This window comes from Coregonus clupeaformis, unplaced genomic scaffold (genome assembly GCF_020615455.1).
Source record: "Coregonus clupeaformis isolate EN_2021a unplaced genomic scaffold, ASM2061545v1 scaf0676, whole genome shotgun sequence".
NCBI lineage: Eukaryota > Metazoa > Chordata > Actinopteri > Salmoniformes > Salmonidae > Coregonus > Coregonus clupeaformis.
In genome coordinates, this window is record NW_025534131.1 from 149,583 (window position 1) to 162,500 (window position 12,918).

The following is a 12,918-nucleotide window of genomic DNA, read 5'->3' on the forward strand; positions in this document are numbered from 1 at the left end:
GCTAAACGTTCTGATCTGTTGCGTCAGCCTCATTACTTACAAAATATTTTTTGATGCTAGAGGTTGTATTAATTCGCATCCCACAACTGTCCCAGACTATGTTTAACATATTTATTTCTCTCCCACAGAATAGAATAGCTCAACTTTTGTACTATGGGGGATAGTAGATTGACATAGGCTAGTGCTTTTGCTGTTCGTTAGGCCTACTCATCTAGTTGGCTGACGAAAAGTAAATGTGGACAAGTTCTTCCAATATCTTCAATATGCGCCTGTCTGTCTTCACTTGTAGCCTGTGAGAAAGACCCGATCGCGTGATGGAGAGCCATGTGAGTGAGAGGTGCTTCAGAGCGCACAGCCGGGAGAAGTTAATTATAATTATTATGTTCAGCCAAAGGGCACAATGGTCACTGTCCGCAAAAGGCATGGATTTTTTTTTAGGGGGCATTATGGCCACACAAAGGGGATTCCGCCGGGAAATTCGAGGCATGCCACCAGAGGTCTCTTCACAGTCCCCAAGTCCAGAACAGACTACGGGAGGTGCACAGTACTACACAGAGCCATGACTACATGGAACTCTATTCCACATCAAGTAACTAAGACATGCCACCAGAGGTCTCTTCACAGTCCCCAAGTCCAGAACAGACTATGGGAGGTGCACAGTACTACATAGAGCCATGACTACATGGAACTCTACTCTACACTAACGTACGCATTGGATTTAATGTTGTGGATATGTGGTAGTAGAGTAGTGGCCTGAGGGCAAATTGAAACATGGAAATCTGTTGTGAAATGTATTATAATGTTTTACATTTTCTATAACTGCCTTAATTTTGCTGGACCCCAGGAAGAGTAGCTGCTGCTTTGGTAGGAACTAATGGGGATCCATAATAAACCCCAGGAAGAGTAGCTGCTGCCTTGGCAGGAACTAATGGGGATCCATAATAAACCCCAGGAAGAGTAGCTGCTGCCTTGGCAGGAACTAATGGGGATCCATAATAAACCCCAGGAAGAGTAGCTGCTGCCTTGGCAGGAACTAATGGGGATCCATAATAAACCCCAGGAAGAGTAGCTGCTGCCTTGGCAGGAACTAATGGGGATCCATAATAAACCCCAGGAAGAGTAGCTGCTGCCTTGGCAGGAACTAATGGGGATCCATAATAAACCCCAGGAAGAGTAGCTGCTGCCTTGGCAGGAACTAATGGGGATCCATAATAAACACCAGGAAGAGTAGCTGCTGCCTTGGCAGGAACTAATGGGGATCCATAATAAACCCCAGGAAGAGTAGCTGCTGCCTTGGCAGGAACTAATGGGGATCCATAATAAACCCCAGGAAGAGTAGCTGCTGCCTTGGCAGGAACTAACGGGGATCCATAATAAACCCCAGGAAGAGTAGCTGCTGCCTTGGCAGGAACTAACGGGGATCCATAATAAACCCCAGGAAGAGTAGCTGCTGCCTTGGCAGGAACTAATGGGGATCCACAATAAACCCCAGGAAGAGTAGCTGCTGCCTTGGCAGGAACTAATGGGGGATCCATAATAAACCCCAGGAAGAGTAGCTGCTGCCTTGGCAGGAACTAATGGGGATCCATAATAAACCCCAGGAAGAGTAGCTGCTGCCTTGGCAGGAACTAATGGGGATCCATAATAAACCCCAGGAAGAGTAGCTGCTGCCTTGGCAGGAACTAATGGGGATCCATAATAAACCCCGGGAAGAGTAGCTGCTGCCTTGGCAGGAACTAATGGGGATCCATAATAAACACCAGGAAGAGTAGCTGCTGCTTTGGCAGGGAACTAATGGGGATCCATAATAAATCCCAGGAAGAGTTACTGCTGCCTTGGCAGGAACTAATGGGGATCCATAATAAACCCCAGGAAGAGTGGCTGCTGCCTTGGCAGGAACTAATGGGGATCCATAGTAAACCCCAGGAAGAGTGGCTGCTGCCTTGGCAGGAACTAATGGGGATCCATAATAAACCCCAGGAAGAGTAGCTGCTGCCTTGGCAGGAACTAATGGGGATCCATAATAAACCCCAGGAAGAGTAGCTGCTGCCTTGGCAGGAACTAATGGGGATCCATAATAAACCCCAGGAAGACTAGCCGCTGCCTTTGCAGGAACTAATGGGGATCCATAATAAACCCCAGGAAGAGTAGCCGCTGCCTTGGCAGGAACTAATGGGGATCCACAATAAACCCCAGGAAGAGTAGCCGCTGCCTTGGCAGGAACTAATGGGGATCCATAATAAACCCCAGGAAGAGTAGCTGCTGCCTTGGCAGGAACTAATGGGGATCCATAATAAACCCCAGGAAGAGTAGCGCTGCCTTGGCAGGAACTAATGGGGATCCATAATAAACCCCAGGAAGAGTAGCTGCTGCCTTGGCAGGGAACTAATGGGGATCCACAATAAACCCCCAGGAAGAGTAGCTGCTGCCTTGGCAGGAACTAATGGGGATCCATAATAAACCCCAGGAAGAGTAGCTGCTGCCTTGGCCGGAACTAATGGGGATCCATAATAAACCCCAGGAAGAGTAGCTGCTGCCTTGGCAGGAACTAATGGGGATCCATAATAAACCCCAGGAAGAGTAGCCGCTGCCTTGGCAGGAACTAATGGGGATCCATAATAAACCCCAGGAAGAGTAGCTGCTGCCTTGACAGGAACTAATGGGGATCCATAATAAACCCCAGGAAGAGTAGCTGCTGCCTTGGCAGGAACTAATGGGGATCCATAATAAACCCCCAGGAAGAGTAGCTGCTGCCTTGGCAGGAACTAATGGGGATCCATAATAAACCCCCAGGAAGAGTAGCTGCTGCCTTGGCAGGAACTAATGGGGATCCATAATAAACCCCAGGAAGAGTAGCTGCTGCCTTGGCAGGAACTAATGGGGATCCATAATAAACCCCAGGAAGAGTAGCTGCTGCCTTGGCAGGAACTAATGGGGATCCATAATAAACCCCAGGAAGAGTAGCCGCTGCCTTGGCAGGGAACTAATGGGGATCCATAATAAACCCCAGGAAGAGTAGCTGCTGACTTGACAGGAACTAATGGGGATCCATAATAAACCCCAGGAAGAGTAGCTGCTGCCTTGGCAGGAACTAATGGGGATCCATAATAAACCCCCAGGAAGAGTAGCTGCTGCCTTGGCAGGAACTAATGGGGATCCATAATAAACCCCAGGAAGAGTAGCTGCTGCCTTGGCAGGAACTAATGGGGATCCATAATAAACCCCAGGAAGAGTAGCTGCTGCCTTGGCAGGAACTAATGGGGATCCATAATAAACCCCAGGAAGAGTAGCTGCTGCCTTGGCAGGAACTAATGGGGATCCATAATAAACCCCAGGAAGAGTAGCTGCTGCCTTGGCAGGAACTAATGGGGATCCATAGTAAACCCCAGGAAGAGTAGGTGCTGCCTTGGCAGGGAACTAATGGGGATCCATAATAAACCCCAGGAAGAGTAGCTGCTGCCTTGGCAGGGAACTAATGGGGATCCATAACAAACCCCAGGAAGAGTAGCTGCTGCCTTGGCAGGAACTAATGGGGATCCATAATAAACCCCAGGAAGAGTAGCTGCTGCCTTGGCAGGAACTAATGGGGATCCATAATAAACACCAGGAAGAGTAGCTGCTGCCTTGGCAGGAACTAATGGGGATCCACAATAAACCCCAGGAAGAGTAGCTGCTGCCTTGGCAGGAACTAATGGGGATCCATAATAAACCCCAGGAAGAGTAGCTGCTGCCTTGGCAGGAACTAATGGGGATCCATAATAAACCCCAGGAAGAGTAGCTGCTGCCTTGGCAGGAACTAACGGGGATCCATAATAAACCCCAGGAAGAGTAGCTGCTGCCTTGGCAGGAACCAATGGGGATCCATAATAAACCCCAGGAAGAGTAGCTGCTGCCTTGGCAGGAACTAATGGGGATCCATAATAAACCCCAGGAAGAGTAGCTGCTGCCTTGGCAGGAACTAATGGGGATCCATAATAAACCCCAGGAAGAGTAGCTGCTGCCTTGGCAGGAACTAATGGGGATCCATAATAAACCCCAGGAAGAGTAGCTGCTGCCTTGGCAGGAACTAATGGGGGATCCATAATAAACCCCAGGAAGAGTAGCTGCTGCCTTGGCAGGAACCAATGGGGATCCATAATAAACCCCAGGAAGAGTAGCTGCTGCCTTGGCAGGAACTAATGGGGATCCATAATAAACCCCAGGAAGAGTAGCTGCTGCCTTGGCAGGAACTAATGGGGATCCATAATAAACCCCAGGAAGAGTAGCTGCTGCCTTGGCAGGAACTAATGGGGATCCATAATAAACCCCAGGAAGAGTAGCTGCTGCCTTGGCAGGAACTAATGGGGATCCATATTAAACCCCAGGAAGAGTAGCTGCTGCCTTGGCAGGAACTAATGGGGATCCATATTAAACCCCAGGAAGAGTAGCTGCTGCCTTGGCAGGGAACTAATGGGGATCCATAATAAACCCCAGGAAGAGTAGCTGCTGCCTTGGCAGGAACTAATGGGGATCCATAATAAACCCCAGGAAGAGTAGCTGCTGCCTTGGCAGGAACTAACAGGGATCCATAATAAACCCCAGGAAGAGTAGCTGCTGCCTTGGCAGGGAACTAATGGGGATCCATAATAAACCCCAGGAAGAGTAGCTGCTGCCTTGGCAGGAACTAATGGGGATCCATAATAAACCCCAGGAAGAGTAGCTGCTGCCTTTGCAGGAACTAATGGGGATCCATAATAAACCCCAGGAAGAGTAGCTGCTGCCTTGGCAGGAACTAATGGGGATCCATAATAAACCCCAGGAAGAGTAGCTGCTGCCTTGGCAGGAACTAATGGGGATCCATAATAAACCCCAGGAAGAGTAGCTGCTGCCTTGGCAGGAACTAATGGGGATCCATAATAAACCCCAGGAAGAGTAGCTGCTGCCTTGGCAGGAACTAATGGGGATCCATAATAAACCCCAGGAAGAGTAGCTGCTGCCTTGGCAGGAACTAATGGGGATCCACAATAAACCCCAGGAAGAGTAGCTGCTGCCTTGGCAGGAACTAATGGGGATCCATAATAAACCCCAGGAAGAGTAGCTGCTGCCTTGGCAGGAACTAATGGGGATCCATAATAAACCCCAGGAAGAGTAGCTGCTGCCTTGGCAGGAACTAATGGGGATCCATATTAAACACAACAACAACAAAAGAAGAGGAAAAACGATTAAAAACGCTACCATAGATTATAGGGTTATTCATTATTAAAACCAAGACAAACTAATGTTCCCAGCAAATTGAAAATTGTAATGCCTTGTTCACGTGCTAGTAGATACTAGGAAACTCTGAAATGTCCAACTTGCCGACTAGTTGAACGCGGCACATGTATAACTACAACCAGTTAGCAGGTCGGAAATGTCCGAGTTCAGACTAAGTTACGCTGGACACAATAAACTTGTTTTGGGGTTAAAAAAAACAACAACAACACTCCCACCCCCTTCAGCTGCGAAGAACCCCCAAAACGTCAACGTCAGAACATAACGTCTCCTGCCATTGGTCCAGCTGGCTGTCATTCATACGGGGCAACGTATGAACGCCTCGACAGGAAATGTTTACGTATCGTCTAAGAACATGATACGTTATCGCGATCTTGTCAGTCTATGACGTGGCACGTAACCGTTGGTTGATGCAGACAACGTCTGAGGGGGATGGCGACCGTTGGTAGCTACGTTAGTTTTGGACGTGAGTTTGTTCATGGTGACAGATAAATGAAAAGGACAAGATATGGTCGACTAACCGACTAGTCAGCGAAATAACGTTTTTTTTATTTTATTATAAAAATGGTTTGGCGTTAGAGTACATCGTAGCGGACGTTGTAGATTGGTGAGTGCCGAGTTGTACCCGAACAGCTAGCTAAGTGATAACAACAGCTGTAGCTAGCTAACGTTAGCTGGCTAATGGAATGTGGCTAACTTAGCTAGCTTACATGGCTAACTAGCTACTCTTGTCCGGATGCAAACAAAAGTTTTGTCCTCCCATGTTGCCGTTTGGTTGATGTGCGGTGAAAGCCGGGCCGCTGTCTTGCACCTGGCTTTTCGCAATAACGTTACAGGCGTTTTACGAATAGTTGATTTACTGCATGGGACACTGCTAACCAGCTAACCTTAACTAGCTAGGTCCAAAACAAACACTGCAGTGGACGGCGCCCATCCCACCTTACCAAGCTTAGCCAGACCAGCTGCAATGAAACACTGGGTGAAGGGGAACTAAACCAGAGACGGTTCACAGGTACTAGCTGTGTAGCTACTATCTCTGGCTGAACATACACTAGCTAGCTATCACACACTATTTGGAGAAGGATTTACACGATAGGATAACGTCTTGTTAGCTAGTTAGACTAACGACCGTAGCTCACATTAGCTAGCTACTCTATGATTTCATAACTCCAAGGACTAGGCTGTTTTTACTACTTTCTATTCGCCATAATGTCTATAGAAGAAGAGCTGCAAAGAACTCAGATTATGAAACGTCTTCTGGTTTTAACCTTGTCAGTAGATATGGCTACAGCGAGCTAGCTATACCCCCCGTTATGTTGATGTGTGCTATTGTACAAGAAAAAGGCCAACATTGGTGAATGAATAGCTCCCCTCTCAGCTGATGCCTGGAATTTGGAATTGGACAACACTTGTAAAACGTGTCAGGTCGCACGTACTGAGGCAGGGAGAATAGATCAGAGAACAGATACATATGGAGAGAGTTTGGACATTGAGGTTCTGGTCCATGGCAGATACATATGGAGAGAGTTTGGACATTGAGGTTCTGGTCCATGGTAGTTGGTTGGTGGTTGTCCCGTGTAGCTCAGTTGGTAGAGCATGGCGTTTGCAACGCCAGAGTTGTGGGTTCGTTTCCGACGGGGACCAGTATGAAAAAAAAAAGAAGTATGCTAAATGACTTAAATGTAAATGTTCAAATATAACAACATTTTACAGGTCCAGGAATATACAGTAGCTGGAATATAATGTGACCCGCGCAAATTGCGCTCATCTCGTCTTTAAATAGACTGGGGGCTGAATCCTATATGACACCATATTCCCTATATAGTGCACTACTTTTGACTAGAGGCCATAGAGAATAGAGTTTCCATTTGGGATGAAGTCTTGGGCTCCGTCTAGTGCCTGGGTAGCCAACGGGACATCCTGTGATCTGACTCTGCTTTCTGTCAGAGTGATCTGCTGCGGCTATTTCTGTCTGCCAGGTGCAACAGGAGATAAATATGGCACCAGCGGAAAACTGTCACACAGAGCTGGGAAAGTAAAGTGTGACACAGGCCTGTCAGTCAACACCAGAGATAGGTGGTGACAGGTCCTAACCTGGAGACTGAACCAGGCCTGTCAGTCAACACCAGAGATAGGAGGTGACAGGTTTAGGTCCTAACCTGGAGACTGAACCAGTCCTATCAGTCAACACCAGAGATAGGAGGTGACAGGTCTAGGTCATAGAGACTGAACCAGTCCTATCAGTCAACACCAGAGATAGGAGGTGACAGGTCTAGGTCATAGAGACTGAACCAGTCCTATCAGTCAACACCAGAGATAGGAGGTGACAGGTTTAGGTCCTAACCTGGAGACTGAACCAGTCCTATCAGTCAACACCAGAGATAGGAGGTGACAGGTCTAGGTCCTAACCTGGAGACTGAACCAGTCCTATCAGTCAACACCAGAGATAGGAGGTGACAGGTCTAGGTCCTAGAGACTGAACCAGTCCTATCAGTCAACACCAGAGATAGGAGGTGACAGGTCTAGGTCCTAACCTGGAGACTGAACCAGTCCTATAAGTCAACACCAGAGATAGGAGGTGACAGGTCTAGGTCCTAACCTGGAGACTGAACCAGGCCTGTCAGTCAACACCAGAGATAGGTGACAGGTTTAGGTCCTAACCTGGAGACTGAACCAGGCCTGTCAGTCAACACCAGAGATAGGAGGTGACAGGTTTAGGTCCTAACCTGGAGACTGAACCAGTCCTATCAGTCAACACCAGAGATAGGTGACAGGTCTAGGTCCTAGAGACTGAACCAGTCCTATCAGTCAACACCAGAGATAGGAGGTGACAGGTCTAGGTCCTAACCTGGAGACTGAACCAGTCCTATCAGTCAACACCAGAGATAGGAGGTGACAGGTCTAGGTCCTAACCTGGAGACTGAACCAGTCCTATCAGTCAACACCAGAGATAGGTGACAGGTCTAGGTCATAGAGACTGAACCAGTCCTATCAGTCAACACCAGAGATAGGTGGTGACAGGTCTAGGTCCTAACCTGGAGACTGAACCAGTCCTATCAGTCAACACCAGAGATAGGTGGTGACAGGTCTAGGTCCTAACCTGGAGACTGAACCAGTCCTATCAGTCAACACCAGAGATAGGTGGTGACAGGTCTAGGTCCTAACCTGGAGACTGAACCAGTCCTATCAGTCAACACCAGAGATAGGTGGTGACAGGTCTAGGTCCTAACCTGGAGACTGAACCAGTCCTATCAGTCAACACCAGAGATAGGAGGTGACAGGTCTAGGTCATAGAGACTGAACCAGTCCTATCAGTCAACACAAGAGATAGGAGGTAACAGGTCTAGGTCTTAACCTGGAGACTGAACCAGTCCTATCAGTCAACACCAGAGATAGGTGACAGGTCTAGGTCATAGAGACTGAACCAGTCCTATCAGTCAACACCAGAGATAGGAGGTGACAGGTCTAGGTCATAGAGACTGAACCAGTCCTGTCAGTCAACACCAGAGATAGGAGGTGACAGGTCTAGGTCCTAACCTGGAGACTGAACCAGTCCTATCAGTCAACACCAGAGATAGGTGACAGGTCTAGGTCCTAGAGACTGAACCGGTCCTATCAGTCAACACCAGAGATAGGAGGTGACAGGTCTAGGTCCTAACCTGGAGACTGAACCAGTCCTATCAGTCAACACCAGAGATAGGAGGTGACAGGTCTAGGTCCTAACCTGGAGACTGAACCAGTCCTATCAGTCAACACCAGAGATAGGAGGTGACAGGTCTAGGTCCTAACCTGGAGACTGAACCAGTCCTATCAGTCAACACCAGAGATAGGAGGTGACAGGTCTAGGTCATAGACTGAACCAGTCCTATCAGTCAACACCAGAGATAGGAGGTGACAGGTCTAGGTCCTAACCTGGAGACTGAACCAGTCCTGTCAGTCAACACCAGAGATAGGAGGTGACAGGTCTAGGTCCTAACCTGGAGACTGAACCAGTCCTATCAGTCAACACCAGAGATAGGAGGTGACAGGTCTAGGTCCTAGAGACTGAACCAGTCCTATCAGTCAACACCAGAGATAGGAGGTGACAGGTCTAGGTCCTAGAGACTGAACCAGTCCTATCAGTCAACACCAGAGATAGGTGGTGACAGGTCTAGGGTCTAACCTGGAGACTGAACCAGTCCTATCAGTCAACACCAGAGATAGGTGGTGACAGGGTCTAGGGTCCTAACCTGGAGACTGAACCGGTCCTATCAGTCAACACCAGAGATAGGTGACAGGTCTAGGTCATAGAGACTGAACCAGTCCTATCAGTCAACACCAGAGATAGGAGGTGACAGGTCTAGGTCCTAACCTGGAGACTGAACCAGTCCTATCAGTCAACACCAGAGATAGGAGGTGACAGGTCTAGGTCCTAATCTGGAGACTGAACCAGTCCTATCAGTCAACACCAGAGATAGGAGGTGACAGGTCTAGGTCATAGAGACTGAACCAGTCCTATCAGTCAACACCAGAGATAGGTGGTGACAGGTCTAGGGTCCTAACCTGGAGACTGAACCAGTCCTATCAGTCAACACCAGAGATAGGTGGTGACAGGTCTAGGTCCTAACCTGGAGACTGAACCAGTCCTATCAGTCAACACCAGAGATAGGAGGTGACAGGTCTAGGTCCTAACCTGGAGACTGAACCAGTCCTATCAGTCAACACCAGAGATAGGAGGTGACAGGTCTAGGTCATAGACTGAACCAGTCCTATCAGTCAACACCAGAGATAGGTGACAGGTCTAGGTCCTAGAGACTGAACCAGTCCTATCAGTCAACACCAGAGATAGGAGGTGACAGGTCTATGTCCTAGAGACTGAACCAGTCCTATCAGTCAACACCAGAGATAGGAGGTGACAGGTCTAGGTCCTAGAGACTGAACCAGTCCTATCAGTCAACACCAGAGATAGGAGGTGACAGGTCTAGGTCCTAGAGACTGAACCAGTCCTATCAGTCAACACCAGAGATAGGAGGTGACAGGTCTAGGTCCTAGAGACTGAACCAGTCCTATCAGTCAACACCAGAGATAGGAGGTGACAGGTCTAGGGTCCTAGAGACTGAACCAGTCCTATCAGTCTACACCAGAGATAGGAGGTGACAGGTCTAGGTCCTAGAGACTGAACCAGTCCTATCAGTCAACACTAGAGATAGGAGGTGACATGTCTAGGTCCTAGAGACTGAACCAGTCCTATCAGTCTACACCAGAGATAGGAGGTGACAGGTCTAGGTCCTAACCTGGAGACTGAACCAGTCCTATCAGTCAACACCAGAGATAGGAGGTGACAGGTCTAGGGTCCTAACCTGGAGACTGAACCAGTCCTATCAGTCAACACCAGAGATAGGAGGTGACAGGTCTAGGGTCCTAACCTGGAGACTGAACCAGTCCTATCAGTCAACACCAGAGATAGGAGGTGACAGGTCTAGGTCCTAACCTGGAGACTGAACCAGTCCTATCAGTCAACACCAGAGATAGGAGGTGACAGGTCTAGGTCCTAACCTGGAGACTGAACCAGTCCTATCAGTCAACACCAGAGATAGGAGGTGACAGGTCTGGGTCCTAACCTGGAGACTGAACCAGTCCTATCAGTCAACACCAGAGATAGGAGGTGACAGGTCTAGGTCCTAACCTGGAGACTGAACCAGTCCTGTCAGTCAACACCAGAGATAGGAGGTGACGGGTCTAGGTCATAGAGAGACTGAACCAGTCCTATCAGTCAACACCAGAGATAGGAGGTGACAGGTCTAGGTCCTAACCTGGAGACTGAACCAGTCCTATCAGTCAACACCAGAGATAGGAGGTGACAGGTCTAGGTCCTAACCTGGAGACCGGAAACCAGTCCTATCAGTCAACACCAGAGATAGGAGGTGACAGGTCTAGGTCCTAACCTGGAGACTGAACCAGTCCTATCAGTCAACACCAGAGATAGGAGGTGACAGGTCTAGGTCCTAACCTGGAGACTGAACCAGTCCTATCAGTCTACACCAGAGATAGGAGGTGACAGGTCTAGGTCCTAGAGACTGAACCAGTCCTATCAGTCAACACCAGAGATAGGAGGTGACAGGTCTAGGTCCTAGAGACTGAACCAGTCCTATCAGTCAACACCAGAGATAGGTGACAGGTCTAGGTCCTAGAGACTGAACCAGTCCTGTCAGTCAACACCAGAGATAGGAGGTGACAGGTCTAGGTCCTAACCTGGAGACTGAACCAGTCCTATCAGTCAACACCAGAGATAGGAGGTGACAGGTCTAGGTCCTAACCTGGAGACTGAACCAGTCCTATCAGTCAACACCAGAGATAGGAGGTGACGGGTCTAGGTCCTAACCTGGAGACTGAACCAGTCCTATCAGTCAACACCAGAGATAGGAGGTGACAGGTCTAGGTCCTAACCTGGAGACTGAACCAGTCCTATCAGTCAACACCAGAGATAGGAGGTGATAGGGTCTAGGTCCTAACCTGGAGACTGAACCAGTCCTATCAGTCAACACCAGAGATAGGAGGTGATAGGTCTAGGTCCTAACCTGGAGACTGAACCAGTCCTATCAGTCAACACCAGAGATAGGAGGTGACAGGTCTATGTCCTGACCTGGAGACTGAACCAGTCCTATCAGTCAACACCAGAGATAGGAGGTGACAGGTCTAGGTCCTAACCTGGAGACTGAACCAGTCCTATCAGTCAACACCAGAGATAGGAGGTGACAGGTCTAGGTCCTAGAGACTGAACCAGTCCTATCAGTCAACACCAGAGATAGGAGGTGACAGGTCTAGGTCCTAACCTGGAGACTGAACCAGTCCTATCAGTCAACACCAGAGATAGGTGACAGGTCTATGTCATAGAGACAATTGGTGGCTGACTAAATACTTTTTCCCCCCACTGTATATGTATAACCCTATATTTATATGACTAACACCTATCTCTGGTGTTGACTGATAGGACTTACAGGCGTCCCCATGGTCCTAAAACACACTGTAGCCTCATTTTGTATCACATTCCAATGATAAAGCTGGGGGGGACAAAAAGCCTTTTCAGAATGTGGGGGGGATGACGACACATCTCCCCTCCCCCGGGGGGGGCACATTCCCCGTCCCCAGTGAAAGTTGTTCCACCTGCCTATAAATATATATTCCCTATACAGAGAAGGAAAGCCATCGCTCTGTTTCTTGTTTCTATCAGGTGTCACTGTGGGACAGGAAGTGATGGACTTCCGGTGGGGGAGGAGCCGGGGCGTGGAGGGCATTGCTGTGGTGATAGACTTCCTGCTGGCTAACGCCCGATTGGTCCTGGGAGTGGGAGGGGCGCGGTGCTGGGTATCGCTACGTTGGCCGTCAAGAGGGTGAGAGACGGTGGCTTTCGTTTTGACTGAAATATCAACTAGCATCATAAATAATTATTCATTAACGTTTGTAGGTCATTAAGTCAGTCAGAAGTTCAGGTTTATAATGTGTGTGTTTGATTAACCCTAATTGCTCCTGTAAGTCGCTCTGGATAAGAGCGTCTGCTAAATGACTAAAATGTAAAAATGTAAATGTAAACAATGGAAATTCAGGTTTATAATGTGTGTGTTTGAACGATGGAAATTCAGGTTTATAATGTGTGTGTTTGAACAATGGAAATTCAGGTTTATAATGTGT

The 12,918-nt window shown here is 48.5% G+C and overlaps 1 protein-coding gene across 1 annotated transcript in view; it reads left to right on the forward strand.

Annotated features, from left to right (window-relative positions):
- The first annotated feature begins 5,670 nt into the window (after positions 1-5,670).
- LOC123485399 (mitochondrial dynamics protein MID49-like) overlaps positions 5,671-12,918 on the forward strand; it is a 50,050-nt gene continuing 42,802 nt past the window's right edge. Inside the window, 3 exon segments of the mRNA XM_045216315.1 lie at positions 5,671-5,716; positions 12,461-12,580; positions 12,583-12,620. Of these exon segments, the coding sequence (XP_045072250.1) occupies positions 5,683-5,716; positions 12,461-12,580; positions 12,583-12,620 (192 nt within the window). The 5' untranslated portion in view covers positions 5,671-5,682.